This window comes from Balaenoptera borealis (genome assembly GCF_965194805.1).
Source record: "Balaenoptera borealis genome assembly, chromosome: 13".
Taxonomy (NCBI): Eukaryota; Metazoa; Chordata; class Mammalia; order Artiodactyla; family Balaenopteridae; genus Balaenoptera; species Balaenoptera borealis.
This window is the reverse complement of record NC_138870.1, coordinates 37244090-37262373: the sequence shown is the minus strand read 5'-3', so window position 1 is coordinate 37262373 and position 18284 is coordinate 37244090. Positions and strand designations below refer to the sequence as shown.

The 18284-nt window shown below is 35.8% G+C and overlaps 1 protein-coding gene across 16 annotated transcripts in view; it reads right to left on the bottom strand.

Annotated features, from left to right (window-relative positions):
• The window catches only part of TMEM117 (transmembrane protein 117), a 536620-nt gene that overhangs the window by 234617 nt on the left and 283719 nt on the right, over positions 1 to 18284 (bottom strand). For 14 of the 16 annotated variants that reach the window (XM_082349435.1, XM_082349440.1, XM_082349441.1 and 11 more), the window contains exon 4: positions 6061 to 6160. The exons of the other annotated variants lie outside the window; for them this stretch is intronic. In XM_082349435.1, the coding sequence (XP_082205561.1) occupies positions 6061 to 6160 (100 nt within the window). The remainder of the gene's footprint in view (positions 1 to 6060; positions 6161 to 18284) is intronic. 16 annotated transcript variants of the gene reach the window in all.

Below are 18284 nucleotides of genomic sequence, written 5' to 3'. Positions count from 1 at the left end.
GGAAGGGAGTTGATATCGAGGCACCTGGAACAGTACAGGTCTCATCCCTCCACATTTTCAATATTCTAGAATGCCCATTTTATAACACTAAGTCACAAAATTGAATGAGAAAAGAAGAAATAGAACTTACTGCTTATGTACTCTTATATCTATTTATTCTTTCAATAAATATTTCTTGAGCACCTTTTATTTTTTTATGCCTGGTACTGTGTTGGGTGCTAGGAATATAATTGTGAACACAATTGACATTGTAACTCCACTCAAGAAGTTTATAGTCAAGTAAGGTAGAAAGAGTTTTCAGCTTTGCCTATTAAATAAACACAACCTTTTGAAGCAAAGATATTAGCAACATAAATATGAATCCAAAAAATGTCTCTGAAGAAATGAAAAATGTGTGAAAAATAGGAAGGCAAAATTTTTCACTCAAGTATTTAGAGGGATAATGTAGTATTTACACATAAAACAGGCAGGATTAAAACAGAGAGGTAAGGGACTTCCCTGGTGGTCCAGTGGTTAAGACTCCGTGCTCCCAATGCAGGGGGCCCGGGTTCAATTCCTGGTCAGGTAACTAGATCAGGCATGCTGCGACTAAAGATCCCCATGCTGCAACGAAGATGCTGCACGTGGCAATGAAGATTCCACGTGCCGCAACTGACACGCAGAGCAGAAAATAAATAAATAAATATTTTTAAAAATAATAATAATAAATAAGTTAAATAGAAGGGTAAAGTATACTCTTAAAAACTTATTTTTTTCTAAAATCATATTCTTACTAGGGCTTCAAAAGAAAGAAACAACTAAGCAAATTTTAAAAGTTTATCTATTGTTCTAATACAACTACAAAGGCTGTGTTTTATCAATCCAAATGCATTTCCACATGAAGGTGTTGACTGAGCTTGTCTGGTTCTAATACATCTCCAATTTCAAGATGAGGAAAAAGCCTGTTAAAATCACGCATAATTTTAAAAACAAATGATCACTATGTAACCGAGCAGGAACCTATGAGGCCTTCCAAGAACAGAACCCCACTATGTCCTCCGCCTGCCTCTTGTTTGTCAAAAGACTTTAGTCTCATAGGCTTCCCTGAGTTCCAAAGAGTACATTTAATCAGAGAAGCGAGAAAATGCAGAAAGAAAGGAAAACAGGCAAAAAGACAAAATAATCAGTTTAGCCATTAAACAAAGTCAAGGACCTTTAGTTCCTCCTCAAGGGCTGTAGATAATATTCTGAGCCATGTCCTTTGAGCTGCTTTGCAGATCCCGAAACCCCTACCAGGTGGAAGGAGTTCACTTCTTAACTCTTCCACCCACAAGCATGTGGACCCCAGACGGGTTGGAACCAGAAGGTTGATGATGTTGACTCCTGATTATCTCACCACCAACAAATCAGAATACTGTCCATGAGCTGGTCACACACCCCATAATCCTCCTCCCTTACCCTGTCTTTAAAAACTTTTCCCTGAAAAGCTTCGGGGAATTTGGGCCTTATAAATACTAGCTGTTTGGACTCCTCGCTTGGCGCCCTGCAATAAACGCTGTACTCTCCTTCACCACAAGCCGGTGTCAGTAGATTGGTTTTACTGTGCGCGGGCAAGCAGACCCAGGTTTGGTTCAGTAAAAACTGTAATAACCTGAAATAAAGGCAAAGGCTATTGACAAAAATGTGAATTGTTTTATGAGTGTATGACATGACTCCATGGTGGAAGCTTTGCCAGTCGTGGCATATATACACAAAGGCCCACACACAATTCTGGGAATGACATGTCAAGGCCAACCAAGGTCCCATGACTACTGGGAGTTACAACACAGTATGTGGTTTTATGATGTAGGGTGTATGTATAAGTTTTATGATGACTTTAGTGTTTACCGTCAGAACTGTCTTCACTTTATTTGTAACCTCCTTCACCTCCCCACAACCATGAACTTCAAACCTGGAGTCTGATGTCCCTGTCACCATCATGAGCCATGTACCACTTACTGCTGTAAGAGAAAGCCACCAGAGCGGGAGGAATCAGGAGCTGGAGAAAGGGGATGATAATTAGGTATACATATACTGGAAGTGATTTTTCCCTCTGGTATTAAGTAAGGGGCAGAAGCAAGGGCCATCATGATGTCCTCAGGATCCCCTGCCACCTTAGACCTCAGCAGAGGTCGTGACCTCTGTCTTCCAAATGGGGAAGGTGGTCAAGCTGGAGACATGTGCTGTGGAACAGCCGACCCTCCTTGGCTCTTTGCTTAATGGCACAGAGCATGGGCAAACATGGGGCTACGTGGCAATGGTGTCACATGAGACACCCAGTGTTTTTGCTTTCCGCGTGCCCTCGTGATAGAGCTCGTCTCTGCAACTCTTTAACATAAAGGGCCAGCTCAGTGATGAATTACATCACTGGTCATTTTATGTATTTCTTTTATACTAATTTTTTAAAAGTCTATTTGACAAAAAAATTAGTAACTTGAACCCTGACATATACTTATAGCCTTCTGTACAAGGCATACCACAGAGCCCGGAAAAGTCAGGACTGCCAGGGAACTGAACCTAGCAGAGCTTGACACTCGGTAGTGTGAGGGTCAAAGATTTTTGTCAGATTGGTTGATATCAGCCTTGCCTGTGGAGCACATCAGTCCTGATGTGCCTTTTAAAACCAAGGAAAAGTTCTGAATTATTTCCACCAAAGAAAAAGCCTCTATTTCTGAACTGCATTGAAAGCCACGCTTTTATTGGAAATGTAAATAGTCCGTTGGTTTTCCATAATGGTAACCATCATTGATATTCATTTCATGATGAGAATTCTATGGAGAAATGAAGGTCAAAGCTTCCTTAGACTCCCCTCATGAGGAAAACTATTATTTTTTAAAAATGTTATCAATGACACATATGTAGACATATAAATATTTATATGGAAACATATTGCCTAGTCAGTGAATAGAAATGGGAATAGAAATGATGTGCTCTGGGAATCCTCCCTGTGTGACTGTACTTTCAAATCAGGAGAGAACTGTTTCTTTTGCCATTTCTACCCCTGTGGCTAATGGGGAAAGGTCAGTTTTTCAGATCACATAAGCAGAAAGGGATTTTGGTTCTTCTTCAGTTTTCAGAAAGGAACAGATGAGAGACCCCAGAAGGTTTGCTGGGTTAAACCTATAACATAGTTTTCTTGACCCTCAATCTAGTCCTACTTCTGTGGTATTGGAAGTATTGATTGGAGCAGTAATCTATGGTATAGGAAAAGGTAAAAAGTTATCAGGTTAGTTAATAGAAATAGAAGGCATTAAAGTAGTAAATTTAGGAGAAACTCTGAAGGTCAGACAGATGATGGAGAGAGAGAAAGACTACAGACTGAACTGTGGAATTATTGGTATTCCCCTAAACCATAAGAGTAGGGCAGAAGAGTGCATGGTAAAAATCCAACCAGGATTAAGGGTTAAAGGTCTTTGGTCAAAGCTGTACTATGCATTTGCCTCTCAATACTGCCTAGGCATTGGACCCCACCTTATGGTTCAAAAGAAAAATAGCCTAATTTAAAAAAAAATAATAATATAACCAATAAATAGGGGCAGAGCTATATATGGCCTAGGAAACACTGTTTTGTGGGAAAGTCTGGGGAGAAGTTGGGTGGAACTGGGTTACAAATAAATAATGATGTCATCATGGGAAAGAAAATGATTTATGTATCCAATGGCTGACTTGAGCCTGAAAACTCCAGAGCAGCTCTTAGGTTTTGCTCTTAGCTCTTAGCTCTCCCCTGACTTTGATCAGGACCAGTAACAGGCAGAAGTGAGGAAGCAATGTACTCTATTGCTTTTGTCTGCTCTAGCATGCGCAATAGGAAGGAAACTCCAGATGCTCTGAACCCCAGGCCTGGGATAAGGTGGGATTCTCATGCTCCTGGAGCTTCACAGAAGAGACAGGAAGTCTGGGCAGACTAAGGTTTGGATCAATGACCTGCCTTTGCCATTACTTCAAGGAACTGGGCCCAGTCAAGAGGATGCGGGTCCAAAAACATGAACAATAACAATAAAGCACTTATACCTCCCTTACATGTCAGCATTTTAAGTCCTGCTCTAGGACCACACGTTTACTCGTCACAAAAAAACCTGTAGCACCAGTAGGAACTATTAACCCCTTTTAAGAAATGTGCAGACTAAGGCTCAAAGGATTGTACACTATTTGTGGAAGGTCAAACCGTAGGTGGCAAGTCAGAGAATCCAAATTTCTGAACTCCTGTTCCAGTTCTCTTTTCCATTTTAGTAAGTAGAGCCATCATAAAATGGTGTCAAAATCATAATCCACAATTAATGCAGAAATTTCCAAAAGGCATTACCTCAAATTGTAAGGAAATTACAAGCTTAAAGTTCATATATTTCCTTTTAAATAGTTTTTCCCAATGGAAATAGATGAGGCAGCCTGGTCTTAACATCTGGCTTATTCTCATTGCTATTTCTAATGATTACAAATAAATAACATCTTCAAATTTCGATTTTAAAGTTAACAAAATGGAATGCATCTGGTAATTTGTTCTGGTAACATTCTAAAATTGAACAGAGGTGGGAGAGAGCTCAAAAACAGGCTAGACAAACTCTTTTATGGTTACTTGATACTCTTCCAGGATGATGACAGTAGTAGCAGTTAAGATATAACTGCTTCCTGTGCCCTGAAAACACCTGTTCTAGGTAAGAAGCAAAGCTATCAATAGAAGTGGCAGTAACTGTTGTGAGAACCTCCCTGCAGTATCAGGAACACATCTGTAGTTGCATGTCCCTGCCAAGTCGTGCTTAATTTGGGCATCATCTTTCTTTTGATAAGTCCTCTCATTTTCAAGTGAATGAATTTGAATGAAGCTAATTAGGATTGACTACACTTATGAATGGTGTCAATGAAGGTTAAAGTGTTCCTTTTTTATGAGAGTTACACTCTTTGCACTCTGAGACTCTCCTGTAAACTTACAGGACCTAAGGCCTTTAAGCTACATATTGTCTTTAATTAACTCAATGGTTAGAAACAGAAGTTACTCTCCTGGCAGATGATCACAGCATGAAACATGGTTTGTCTAATTGTTGAAGACGTATAGTAATAAAGACTGATAATGCACAAAAGAGATTAAAACAGACAACTCTCAGAACTCCCTAGTTACCAGTAAGTTAGTAGGTTCAGTGAGGAAAACAAATGTAGAAAACTATTTTTAAAGTCCTTAAAGAATGTTTCATATGGTCTTCTGAGACAGGCCATACAGCATTTCTTACCTGAAAAGTGTACATGTCAAAAAACAACAAACAGACAATCATCACAAAATTATTTAGAATTTCACAGGAAAGAATTTTCCACTAATTTTATGAATGTGTATATGTTTGTATGTCACACATATGTGCATATGTATATGTTTTTGTACATACACATATATATGCATTTTATAAATAAATATATCCTGGTGGACAGTCATTAGTATTAAAATTGTATTGATGTTTTTTCCTGAGGTAAACAGATATTGCATATAATCTCTAGATTTGTCCATATTCATGAATTTGTTCCCCTTGAAACAGAGGTAACTATTTTGCTCTAAACCATGAAAAGCAGTGTGTATCCAATAAAATCCAATTCACATTAGTTGAGAAAATGAAACTATATCTCTAATCCTTGGGAGGACAGAGGAATGATATAACAAAACAAAGAGCACGGCTGTGTCAAAAAGGGGCTGGAGATCAGGATGCTGGGCTGACAGGCACACAAACAGTTAGAGCTCAGCATTTCCTGTGAATTGTTGCTTGAAAAACCAGGGATAACTGGACTTGGATTATCTAACAAACCAGTTACCTAAATGACTGTACGTTCAAATTTTGTGAAATAAATGAGACTTTCTCATGTTTGAGGGCTTTGCACAAATGTAATAATGCTAACCATGAAAACAAGATCCTTTTTTTTCACTTTGGAATGTTATTTGACATGTAACATGAAATAAAATAATTCATGAAGTTATTTGTTTAAAAAAAAAAAGTAATGTGTATCCAACATTATGAACATGTCTTCCATCTGACGTTTGAAATGGGTGAAGTTAAAATTTCTTACCATCCAAGCTGTGACAAAGTCCCCCATCCAGGTCCCTACTGCAGCTAATTTCATGAAACTTTCATTTCGGATGCCCATATAGTCTGTAATGATATATGCTCTGTGGAAACAAACACACAAGACATTGTCCGGACTCAGAGAGCCATACAGTCAAAGCTTTCTGGTTCAGCAACACGCAAAAGGGTTTTTTCCCCTTTCCACAAGCTTTCTTGCTTTCATCTCATCATTTATGCTTACAAATCTGAAAGGCTAGGAGGAGCTCTGCGGGTGTCTGGGTCAGTTCCAATTAGATTTGAAGACTGACTGTGACTATACCAATTACCATGTGCCTTTTGTTTTTGAGCTATAGGACTGACAATAGCTTTTGGAAAATCAAACAGAAATACTCAGCAAAGGCATCATTTCACACTCACTCAAGTATGAGGAGCGCAGAAAACAATTCCTGAATTAGAGTAACTTGAAAGGAAGAGAAGAGCTCACTTTCCTTCAGTTCTGTCGAGTCAAAACTATTGAAAAGGTGCTGGGAATAAGCTTTAGGTATAATATCATATCTGAATAATGTTCAGAAGAATATCAAGATTAGAGAAAATTTTCCACACAGTGAAGTGATGTAAAAATTGACTCAAATATACGTGGTTTAAATTATTACTTAAGTAGCAATAACCAGAAGATTTCATTTTATCACTCTTTTTGCATAGCGAATTCTTGTTTGCTTGCTATGTAACACCAATTCATATTCCTCACAGCTCAAAGAGAGATTCAAAGGTACACCCAATCATTAAATACAAGTAATAAGACCATGCTTATTGTTTATCAAGCATTTTCATTTTCTTGTTTGAGAGTCAAGAAAATTCTAAGTATCATTTTTACCATCTTGTAATTTCTCTGAGAAAAATGGGACTCAAAGAGATCACTTAACCTGCTCAATCAATACCACATAACAAATGAATGGTAGCTAGGAACCAAATTTGTCTCTCTCTATATTTTTAACTCTAAGTTTTTCACTCAGATTTCTTTTACTTTATTTTTTTTTTAATTTATTGGGGTTAGTTGCTAGGTTTCTTTTCCTTTAAATTTTGTTCCTTTTCTTAAACATGATAATACCTGTACAACTTAGAGTACCAGTTAAACATGACTCTTCTTAGATTAACTTCATTTTTTAACTTTTTATTTCATATTGGAGTATTAACTTTAAAACAATATGCAGTAGAGAATGATATGTTTGTTAGTTATCTATTGAAACTATGAAGAAGAACATTTTTGAAGTCACTGAGAGTTAAACCATTTCCAATTCAGTTATTTTTTCCCAAAGTTATTTCATATAGTTTTTTATCCATAATATAAACAGATAGTTACATAGTTTTTTAACAACAAAAACAAACTTATGAATTCTTAAAACAACTCTTTCCACATGCTTCATTCTTTGGAGGGGCTATGTAAATATCTTAAAGTCTATGGAGGGACTACGTAAATATCTTAAGGTCTCATCTCAAAATTCTGGGTCTCTAATTCCATGTGCTTCCATAATAGCCAAAAAATTTTTAACTACCATAAATTGCATGCTAACATTGTTCTAGAGATTGTTATTAGCACTTTGAAAACTGAGTCTCCATCAACTTTCATATCAGAAAAGTGAAATGTATTGTTATTCCTGTTTCACAGGTATGGAATTAAGGCTTTAGAGAGTTTTTGCAACTTTCTCAAGGTCAAGCATCTGGTAAATGGACAAGATTTGAATCTAAATTTGATTGACTCCCAAATCCAGGCACTTAACCACTGTGCTATACCTTCTTCCTACAAGTGTTAGTAGAGATATAAAAAACACAAAGAATATCTCTGTTCCCCAGTATTTTAGTAAGACAGACAATCAAGAATTACTTCCTGTGAAGATAATTCATAATAAGAAGTCAAGAGTCGCATCCAGAAGCTACAACTCCCCAGAGCTACCATTAGGTTTTGGACTCCCACTTATACTGAGTTCATCCATCTAAGCAGTTCCTGGGCAGTGAGCTCAGTGTACTATGGAGTATTAGCTCTGTTAATTGTCCAGCTTTTTCAATGACACCTATTTTGAAGATTTTGTTCAATGATACATCTTTACCTGTCCACTCTGCCAATTAATTCTAGAATACATTGGGCTAGGGTAGAAATTTCCAGCTACATTCTTTGTGGTTGTATAGATTTGTGTAAGAGAAGGCATCATTCTTCTATTTCAGTATCTAAAAATAGGGATGAGATGGTAAGCATGCAACAGACCAATGATCCAGCCAAGAACAACTAAAAGATCTAAACAAAATAGAAAAGTCACTCCCAAAATCTGCTTAAAGGCATCTGAGAGCTGATGAAGCAATGAGGACAAGAAAAACCAAGATACCAGATTGGAGAGAATTGTGGAAAGGTTAACTATACTATATTTTCTCTGGAGACATTAACTGATTCTGTGTGCAAGGCAAGAGGAGGAGGATCTGGGGTTTTCCTGGGCAGAGGGCAGTCTCAGTGGGTTAGAGGGGCAACATTTGAAATTTAAGGAGCCAAGATTCTTGTGAGAAAAGAGAGGCTCAGAAGAGAGCATGATACACAGTTGGTTGTCCTTTCAAGACATTTACCAAATTATGAACTTGAACACTGGGGATGCTGAGAGACTAAGCAGAAAGCCTCTGTAAAGTATAGCAGAGGTTTGGCAACTTCGCCATGCTGAGGAAACTATTACAGTTCAGAGCCTGCTAGAGAGAATGGCCCAAGATATACAGGGGTCTGGCAGGCTAGAGAAAACCAGAGATGGATGGGTCCTTGATGAAACTGTAAATCAGTCCTTACCCAGTCCATTCCATGACTGAATTAAAGTGATCAGCTTCTATTCTTTCCACTTAACAGAGGAAAGAGTGAACCTTTTCAGGAAGAATAAAGTATCATCTACATCCTCTATACATTTTTATGTATAAAATCCATCATTCATTCAAAAATTACTAGGATGTTAAGAAAGAGGTTCCCATCACTGAAAACCATGAGAGAAGAAAATAGCTAAAACTAGATAATAAGCTCCAGGAGGACTGGGAGTTATTTTAGCTATTTTTTTCACTGTTAATTCCCCAGAACCTAGAGCACTGCTTGAAAACAGTATGTGATCAATAAACATCTGCTTAATGTATGAATTAACAAAGTGACCCAAGTTATTCATATTTATTCATATATTACATAGGTAAACCTATGTATATTAAACCCTAGAAACAACAATAAAATAAGATTGAATAATGAAGAATTTACCACAGAGAAAACCATTAAATATGTTTTTAAATTGTTTTGTGTTTTCACTTCTCCAACTACATTTGCATTTCCTTGATTACAGAATAACTGTCCTGTATTCATCTAGAAAGATATGTCAGCACAAAATAGGGGAATGTCCCTCCTCTGTGGCTGTGGGCACATGGTGAGTACTGGCCATGAAAATGCAGAGGAGATGGCACAGAGAATTTATGAATTAATTAATATATTTAAAAGTGAAGAGTGATATATAAAATTTAGTAGTTATTTTAGACATTTCTCCAAAGAAGACATACAGATGACCAACAGGTACATGAAAAGATGCTCAACATTGCTAATTATTAGAGAAATGCAAATCAAAACTACAATGAGGTATCACCTCACACCAGTCAGAATGGCCATCATCAAGATGTCTACAAATAATAAATGCTGGAGGGGGGTGTGGAGAAGAGGGAACCCTCCTACACTGTTGGTGGGAATGTAAATTGGTACAGCCACTATGGAGAACAGTATGGAGGTTCCTTAAAAAACTAAAAATAGAGCTACCATATAATGCAGCAATCCCACTCCTGGGCATATATCCAGAGAAAAACATGGTTTGAAAGGATACATGCACCCCTATGTTCACTGCAGTGCTATTTACAATAGCCAAGACATGGAAGCAACTTAAATGTCCTAAATGGATGAGGATGTATATATATATATTATATATATATATATAATATATATATATATAATATATATATACATATTATATATATATTATATATATATTATATATATATATAATATATATATATAATATATATATATACACACACACACACACACAATGGAATTCTACTCAACCATTAAAGAGAATGAAATAATGCCATTTGCAGCAACATGGATGGACCTGGAGATAATCATAATCATGCTAAGTAAGTCAGAGAAAGACAAATATAATAGGACATCACTTATATGCAGAATCTAAAAAAATTGATACAAATGAACTTATTTACAAATAATAGAATAGAAACAGACTCACAGACATAGAAAACAAACTTATGGTTACCAAAGGGGAAAGGTGGGGGGGAGGGATAAATTGGGAGTTTGGGATTAACATATACACACTACTATATTTAAAATAGATAACCAACAAGGACCTACTGTATAGCACAGGGAACTCTGCTCAAAAATCTGTAATAACCTAACTGGGAAAAGAATTTGAAAAGGAAGAGATAAATGTATATGTATAACTGAATCACTTTGCTGTACACCTGAAACTAACACAATATTGTAAATCAACTACAGTCCCACATAAAATAAAAAAAAATTTTTTTTAAGATATATTGTACCAAAACATTTAGTAGTTATTCTTAATTTTGCTGTTTTGGACAAATGTAAAGAAGAATTACAAATATGCAGACCTGCCATAAAAACTTTCAACTTTCACTGATTTGCACATTCATTAACATTTAACAATACTTCCTGCTCAGGTTGTAAAGGACAGAGTGTGTATATATTTATATCAGCAATTCTTGTCAGTTTGACTGTCATATTAGACTCTGAAAATGTGAAGTTGTGGAGTTTATATACACAACAGTTTAAATTTTATTTGCTAGGGGGCACCGTTAAAGTTTTAGTTTCATTCAGAGTTTTAGCTAATTATTTCAACTATTCATACATCTTTTGTTTGTTTTGCTTTGAGCTTTAGCTGGCTATCCATGCTTAGATCTAGAAAAGCTTGCAGTCTTACCAGCCTTCCAGGTAAGTATTTATTGTTGATATTTTCTTTAAAGATTCTAAACGAATTTCTTTTCAAGCTACAACTTCAGTTTTTTTTTCTTGAGATTTCAAGCTTAACTGTCAAATCCGTAACATATGTGTGTAAACGTCAACAGGATCTTGGAAAGGTTCATAATTATCATAACAACCTGAAAACATGAGCTACTAAGCCTACTGTACCTAGTGAAACCTATGTGCTAAATGGCCATAAACTAAACAGACTCTAACATGGGCTAAATAGTCGATGAAATGATAATATAATGAATTGGCCTTACCGGTGAGAGTCTTGAGCACTAGCAACAGAGGCTCCAGTTTACTTCAGTCTACTACTTATATGTAAGTAGATGCAGTTAATGCCAGGTGATTTAGGAGCTGAATCTCCTGAATCAGTAAACATAGATCACCAAACCAGTATGGATTCATGCTTCACTGAAGACCCAACTGTGGCCAGCTGGATTCATAATGTCACAGCTGTCTCTCTCAGCCATGTTCAGGCAACATAAACAAGATTGGGGGCTTCATACACAAGTAAATCATGGACAAGAAGTTGACTTACCTGCATTAAACACAATGAAACTCAAGCAAAAACTCTAAATGTTCTTAAGGCTTGAGGTGAAAATCTGTCACTATAAAATGCCAGAAATTAAACCTAGGATTAACCTTTCTCAATCTTTTCACTTGTAATGAAATGATTAATAGCCTTTAATCCAGTCACTTGTTCAACTGTTATCCAAATAACCACATTTTAGTATTTCTGCTCAAAATAGCTAGTTCTTGACTATTGAAAGACTTTGATAGAGCTCAATACATGTGTATGGACCTTCCAGGCAAGACCTACGGTATGAAGCTACAGAGCAAGATCCACTGGAAGGTGACAAATGTCGCAGACAATTGTTAGAAGGAGGCTGGAGTTATCAAAATTGCATCTGGACCCAAAAATGCGTACAGATAAAATACCAATGCAAATTCCCCAACTTTAGTCATTCATTCCCTCTAACTTCTATAAAGAAGATATATATAAGACTATAGATGGAGTTGTCATTGGACAAATCCATCCTGATTGTTGACACATACACACATCAACTCTTCCTTTCATTTTTGTCTTGCTTAAGCCCATTCAGTGAAATTCGTTTGTAGTAGATACAGAAACCTTACTATAACATCAATTCCTCCCTGTCTTTTACCCTCAACATTTGGTTAACCACTGAGGTTACTTCTGAAAGGGCCTCAAATGTATGCTGTTTTTCTGTTATCACCACTACCAATGTCTTAACTCTGTTCATAACCATCTCTAATATGAATTAATCTAATCTCCTATTTCCCTATGATTATCTTCACTTCACTATAGATTCTTTATCGCCACTATGGTAACTTCTGGAGAATTAATATGGTGTACTAGAAGAGCAAGAGTCCTAGAACCAGAAAGTATTAGATTTGCAAAACACCTCCCCACTTTATGACCTGGGACAAATGATTAACTTGATAATCATCCATTCCCTTATCTGTAGAATGGGGATAAAAATAACTTCCCTTCACAGGGTTTCTTGAGGATTACATGAAATAAAGACTATAGAGCTTCTAGCACAACTATTTCATAATAGGTATGAAAAAAAAATGTTAGATCTCTGACATACGGGCTCACATTTCCAAAATAATGTAGTGGTTCCCAAAAAGCAAAGCATGGCTAAGAAGATCCTTCACTCTCTCCAAGCTATCTTATTTTTCAGATTCATATTTCATCTCACAGTCTCCTTTTCTTAGGTCCTCTTTCCCACCATGAAACCAATCTCACCAACTATCCCACCATTCTATGACGTACCTTAGCATGTTTGCATCCAATGCTCCCATTGTCTGGAATGCCATACCCTTCTTCTGGCCTAAGATTACTAACTAAGCCTGTCCACTGAGAAATCGACTGCTATTATTCCTATAAGTCACCCCTTCCCTGGTGTTACTGTAACACTTTGAATATACTTCTATGTTAAACAAATTTCCCAAAGTCTTCTAATGACTGTCTCACATTGCCCCTTTCTACCACAAGACTTAGTTCATCAAGTGTAAAGAAAATATTTCTTTCATCTAGGCAGCTGAAAATTTTTGTTTGGTGTATAGTATGATTTAGGAATACAAAAATACTTAAATGAATGAAGCAATGAATGAATGAATTAATATAAAAAGTTTATTTAGATCATCTGACACCTGGGCCAACTAGGAAGAGAATAAAGGGATAAAGATAAAAACAAGGATTCGCAATATAAGAAAAACTAAAAGAAAACCACAGATAAATTGTGGACTATGTAATTAATTATGATGTTCTAACAAAGTTAGAATAGAATATCATTGTATTATGTTTATATCTCTCCTAGAATAAAAAAGTAGAGGGTAGGATATAATCAAATCAAAATAAAGAACCCATCTTTGACTTTCTGCAATCACACACTGGAAATTTATTTAATTTGAATATAAGTTAGTTGGCTAATAATGAAAAAAGTGAAATATTGTAAAATCTCTGCATGGTATCTACTGAATCTTACTGTTTTAAAACAATCCTTTTAAATGAGGCTAGATATCAATCTATAACTTCGTGCGCCAATTTGCTGGCACAAACAGTGAAAGAGCTATATAGCAAAATACATTTATTTTATCCATGTGAAAAAAGAAAGAAAATTTATTTCATCACCCTTCAAATGTATACTGCAAAATTACATTTGTCATTTGTCCTTTAAAGTCAATGGTGAAAATAACTGCCAAGGAGCAGGATAAAGAGAAAAGAATGAAAAGAATTGAGGACAGTCTCAGAGACCTCTGGGACAACATGAAATGCACCAACATTCGAATTTAGGGGTCCCAGAAGAAGAAGAGAAAGAGAAAGGGTTTGAGAAAATTTCTGAAGAGATCATAGTTGAAAACTTCCCTAACTTCCCTAACATGGGAAAGGAAATATCCACCCAAGTCCAAGGAGCGCAGAGAATCCCATACAGGATAAACCTTAGGAGAAGCACACCAAGACAGATATTAATCAAACCAACAAAAATTAAATTCAGACAAAAATTATTAAAAGCAGCCAGGGAAAAGCAACAAATAACATAGAAGGGAATCCCCATTAGGTTATCAGCTGATTTCTCAGCAGAAACTCAGCAGTCCAGAAGGGAGTGGCAGGATATATTTAAAGTGATGAAAGGGAAAAACTACAACCAAGGTTATTCTACCCAGGAAGGATCTCATTCAGATTCAACAGAGAAATCAAAAGCTTTACAGACAAGCAAAAGCTAAGAGAATTCAGCACCGCCAAACCAGCTTTACAACAAATACTAAAGGAACTTCTCTAGGCTGGAAACACAGAAGAAAAATATCCACAAAAACAAACCCAAAACAATTAAGAAAATGGTAATAGGAACATACATATCAATAATTACCTTAAATGTAAATGGATTAAATGTTCCAACCAAAAGACATAGACTGGCTGAATGGGTCCAAAAACAAGACCTGTATGTATGCTGTCTACAAGAGACCGACTTCAGACCTAGGGACACATACAGACTGAAAGTGAGGAGATGGAAAAAGATATTTCATGCAAATGGAAACCAAAAGAAAGCTGGAGTAGCAAAACTCGTATCAGATGAAATAGACTTTAAAATAAAGACTGTTACAAGAGAAAAGGAAGGACACTACATAATGATCAAGGGATCAATCCAAGAAGAAGATATAACAATTGTAAATATTTATGCGCCCAACATAGGAGCACCTCAATACATAAGGCAAATGTTAACAGCCATGAAAGGGGAAATCGACAGTAACACAATAAGAGTGGGGGACTTTAACACCTCACACCAATGGACGGATCATCCAGACAGAAAATTAATAAGGAAACACAAGCTTTAAATGACACAATAGACCAATAGATTTAATTGATATTTATAGGACATTCCATCTGAAAACAGCAGATTATACTTTCTTCTCAAGTGTACACGGAATGTTCTCCAGGATAGCTCACAACATTTTCCAGGATCGGTCACATCTTGGGTCACAAATCAAGCCTTGGTAAATTTAAGAAAATTTAAATCATATCAAGCATCTTTTCTGACCACAACACTATGAGATTAGAAATAAATTACAGGGGAAAAAAAGTAAAAAACACAAACACATGGAGGTTAAACAATATATTTCTAAATAACCAAGAGATCACCGAAGAAATCAAAGAGAAAATCAAAAAACACCTAGAGACAACTGACAATGAAAACCCGAAAAAGAGGGAAGTTTATAGCAATACAATCCTACCTCAAGAAACAAGAAAAATCTCAAAGAAACAATCTAACCTTACATGTAAAGGAACTAGAGAAAGAAGAACAAACAAAACCCAAAGTGAGTAGAAGGAAAGAAATCATAAGGATCAGAGCATAAATAAATGAACTAGAAACAAAGAAAACAATAGCAAAGAGCAATAAAACTAAAGACTGGTTCTTTGAGAAGATAAACAAAATTGATAAACTTTTAGCCAGTCTCATCAAGAAACAGAGGGAGAGGACTCAAGTCAATAAAATTAGAAGTGAAAAAGAGAAGTTACAATGGACACTGCAGAAATACAAAGTATCATAAGAGACTGCTACAAGAAACTATATGCCAATAAAATGGACAACCTGGAAGAAACGGACAAATTCTTGGAAAGGTACAACTTTCCAAGACTGAACCAGGAAAAAATATAAAATATAAACAGACAAATCACAAGTAATGAAATTGAAAGTGTAATTAAAAACCTTCCAACAAACAAAAGTCCAGGACCAGACGGCTTCATAGGCAAATTCTATCAAACGTTTAGAGAAGAGCTAACACCTATCGTTCTCAAACTCTTCCAAAAAAATTGCAGAGGGAGGAATACTCCCAAACTCATTCTACGAGGTCACCATCACCCTGATACCAAAACCAGACAAAGATGTCACAGAAAAAGAAAATTACAGACCAGTATCACTGATGAACGTATACACAAAAATCCTCAACAAAATACTAGCATACAGAATCCAACAACACATTAAAAGCATCATACACCATGATCAAGTGGGATTTATCCCAGGGATGCAAGGATTCTTCAATATATGCAAATCAATCAATGTGGTTCACCATATTAACAACTTGAAGAACAAACACCACATGATCATCTCAACAGATGCAGAAAGAGCTTTTGACAAAATTCCACACCAATTTATGATCAAAACTCTCCAGAAAGTGGGCATAGGGGGAACCTACCTCAACACAATAAAGGCCATATATGACAAACCCACAGCAAACATCATTCTTAATGGTGAAAAACTGAAAGCATTTCCTCTAAGATCAGGAACAGACAAGACAAGGATGTCCAGTCTCGCCACTCTTATTCAAAATAGTTTTGGAAGGCAATCAGAGAAGGAAAAAAAATAAAAGGAATATAATTTGGAAAAGAAGAAGTAAAACTGTCACTGTTTGCAGAGAACATGATACTATACATAGAAAATCATAAAGATGCTACCAGAAAACTACTAGAGCTAATCAATGAATTTGATAAAGTAGCAGGATACAAAATTAATGCACAGAAATCTCTTGCATTCCTATGCACTAACAACAAAAGATCAGAAAGAGGAATTAAGGAAACAATCCTATTTACCATCACAACAAAAAGAATAAATACCTAGGAATAAACTTACCTAAGGAGGCAAAGGACTTGTACTCAGAAAACTATAAAACACTGATGAAAGAAATCAAAGATGACACAGATAGATGGAGAAATATACCATGTTCTTGGACTGGAAGAATCAATATTGTGAAAATGACTATACTACCCAAAGCAGTATAAATTTTTTGCAAAGCAGATTGAGAAATAGTGATGGTTTCAACTTTTTCTGTTGTATGAAATCCTTCTGGGGATATTAAGGAAGGAACTAAATTCTGCCTCTGAACCTCAACAATACTCAGGGACTGAAGGCTCAGTATTTCTGGTTGTGAGGCAGAGGAAGGATGGAACTTAAAACAGGAGTTGGAAATCCTGCATGATGAGTAGTTCATGTACGCTCTTCCAGCCAATAAAACCAGAAAATGACTTTTGTCCCACGAGCTAAGATGAGCATTTGCTACCTGGAGAAATTCAAGCAGAGAGTTAGACACCTTAATGAGAAGAAAAGCTATAAAAATACAACTTTTTATATTAAACGAGTCCCATTACCTAAATACTGTTTATATGGGTTGAAGACAGAAGTTTCATCTCAAAGAAAACTGACCAGCTCTGCCCTCTCCAAAAAACTCATTAGCAATTGAAGATCACCCAGTGAAATAAGCAAATTCCCATCGACCACAATCCCCCTCCATACAAGTCTTACGGTCACAAGGCTTTTTATGCACAGAGACTTTCCAATCATCTTTTACAGCCCACTATTGAAAATGAACTCACTTCATACATTACCATGTATTTGAGGTAAATTTCTAAGAAGAAAAAGAAGCTCAAAACTAAACAAAAATGAGGTACTCACTCAGAGGAAACAGACAGTACAGAGAGCAGAGAAAAAAGTGTCCAGAGAGAATAAAGATATTTTTCAGACATGCAAATTTGAAATTCAATTATATGCTGTCTATAAAAAAATACAGCTAAAACTAACACTACATGAGGGTTGAAAGTAGAATAGTAATAAAGGTTTAAAAGATAACATGCAAACAATAACAAGAAGAAATGTGGTATAGCTATAATAATATCAATCAAGGCAAAATGTATTATTATAAATTGAGAGAACCTTACTAATGACAAAAGATTCAACCCATCAGGAAGATAAAAGGTACCACTAAAATATAGGAATTAAAGTAAATTTATAAAGTGGTAAGAAAAAATAGACAGATTCACATAGAAAATGTACATCAACATATTTCTCTCAATAACCAATGAAACAAGCAGACGAAAATATCAGTGAGGACATAAAGGATTTGAATAAGATGATTAGCAAACTCTCTAATGTGTGTATATATATATATATATATATATATATATACTCACTCCATATGTACCGAATACACATTCTTTTCATGCAACAGAAAACATTTAGACATCTTGAAAATAAACAAGGCTATAAAGCAAGTCTCAAAATTTTTTAAATGACTGAATTATATAAAGGATATTCTTTGACCATAATGTAACTAGACTATAAATCAATAATAAAAAGATAACTTGACAATCCCTCCAG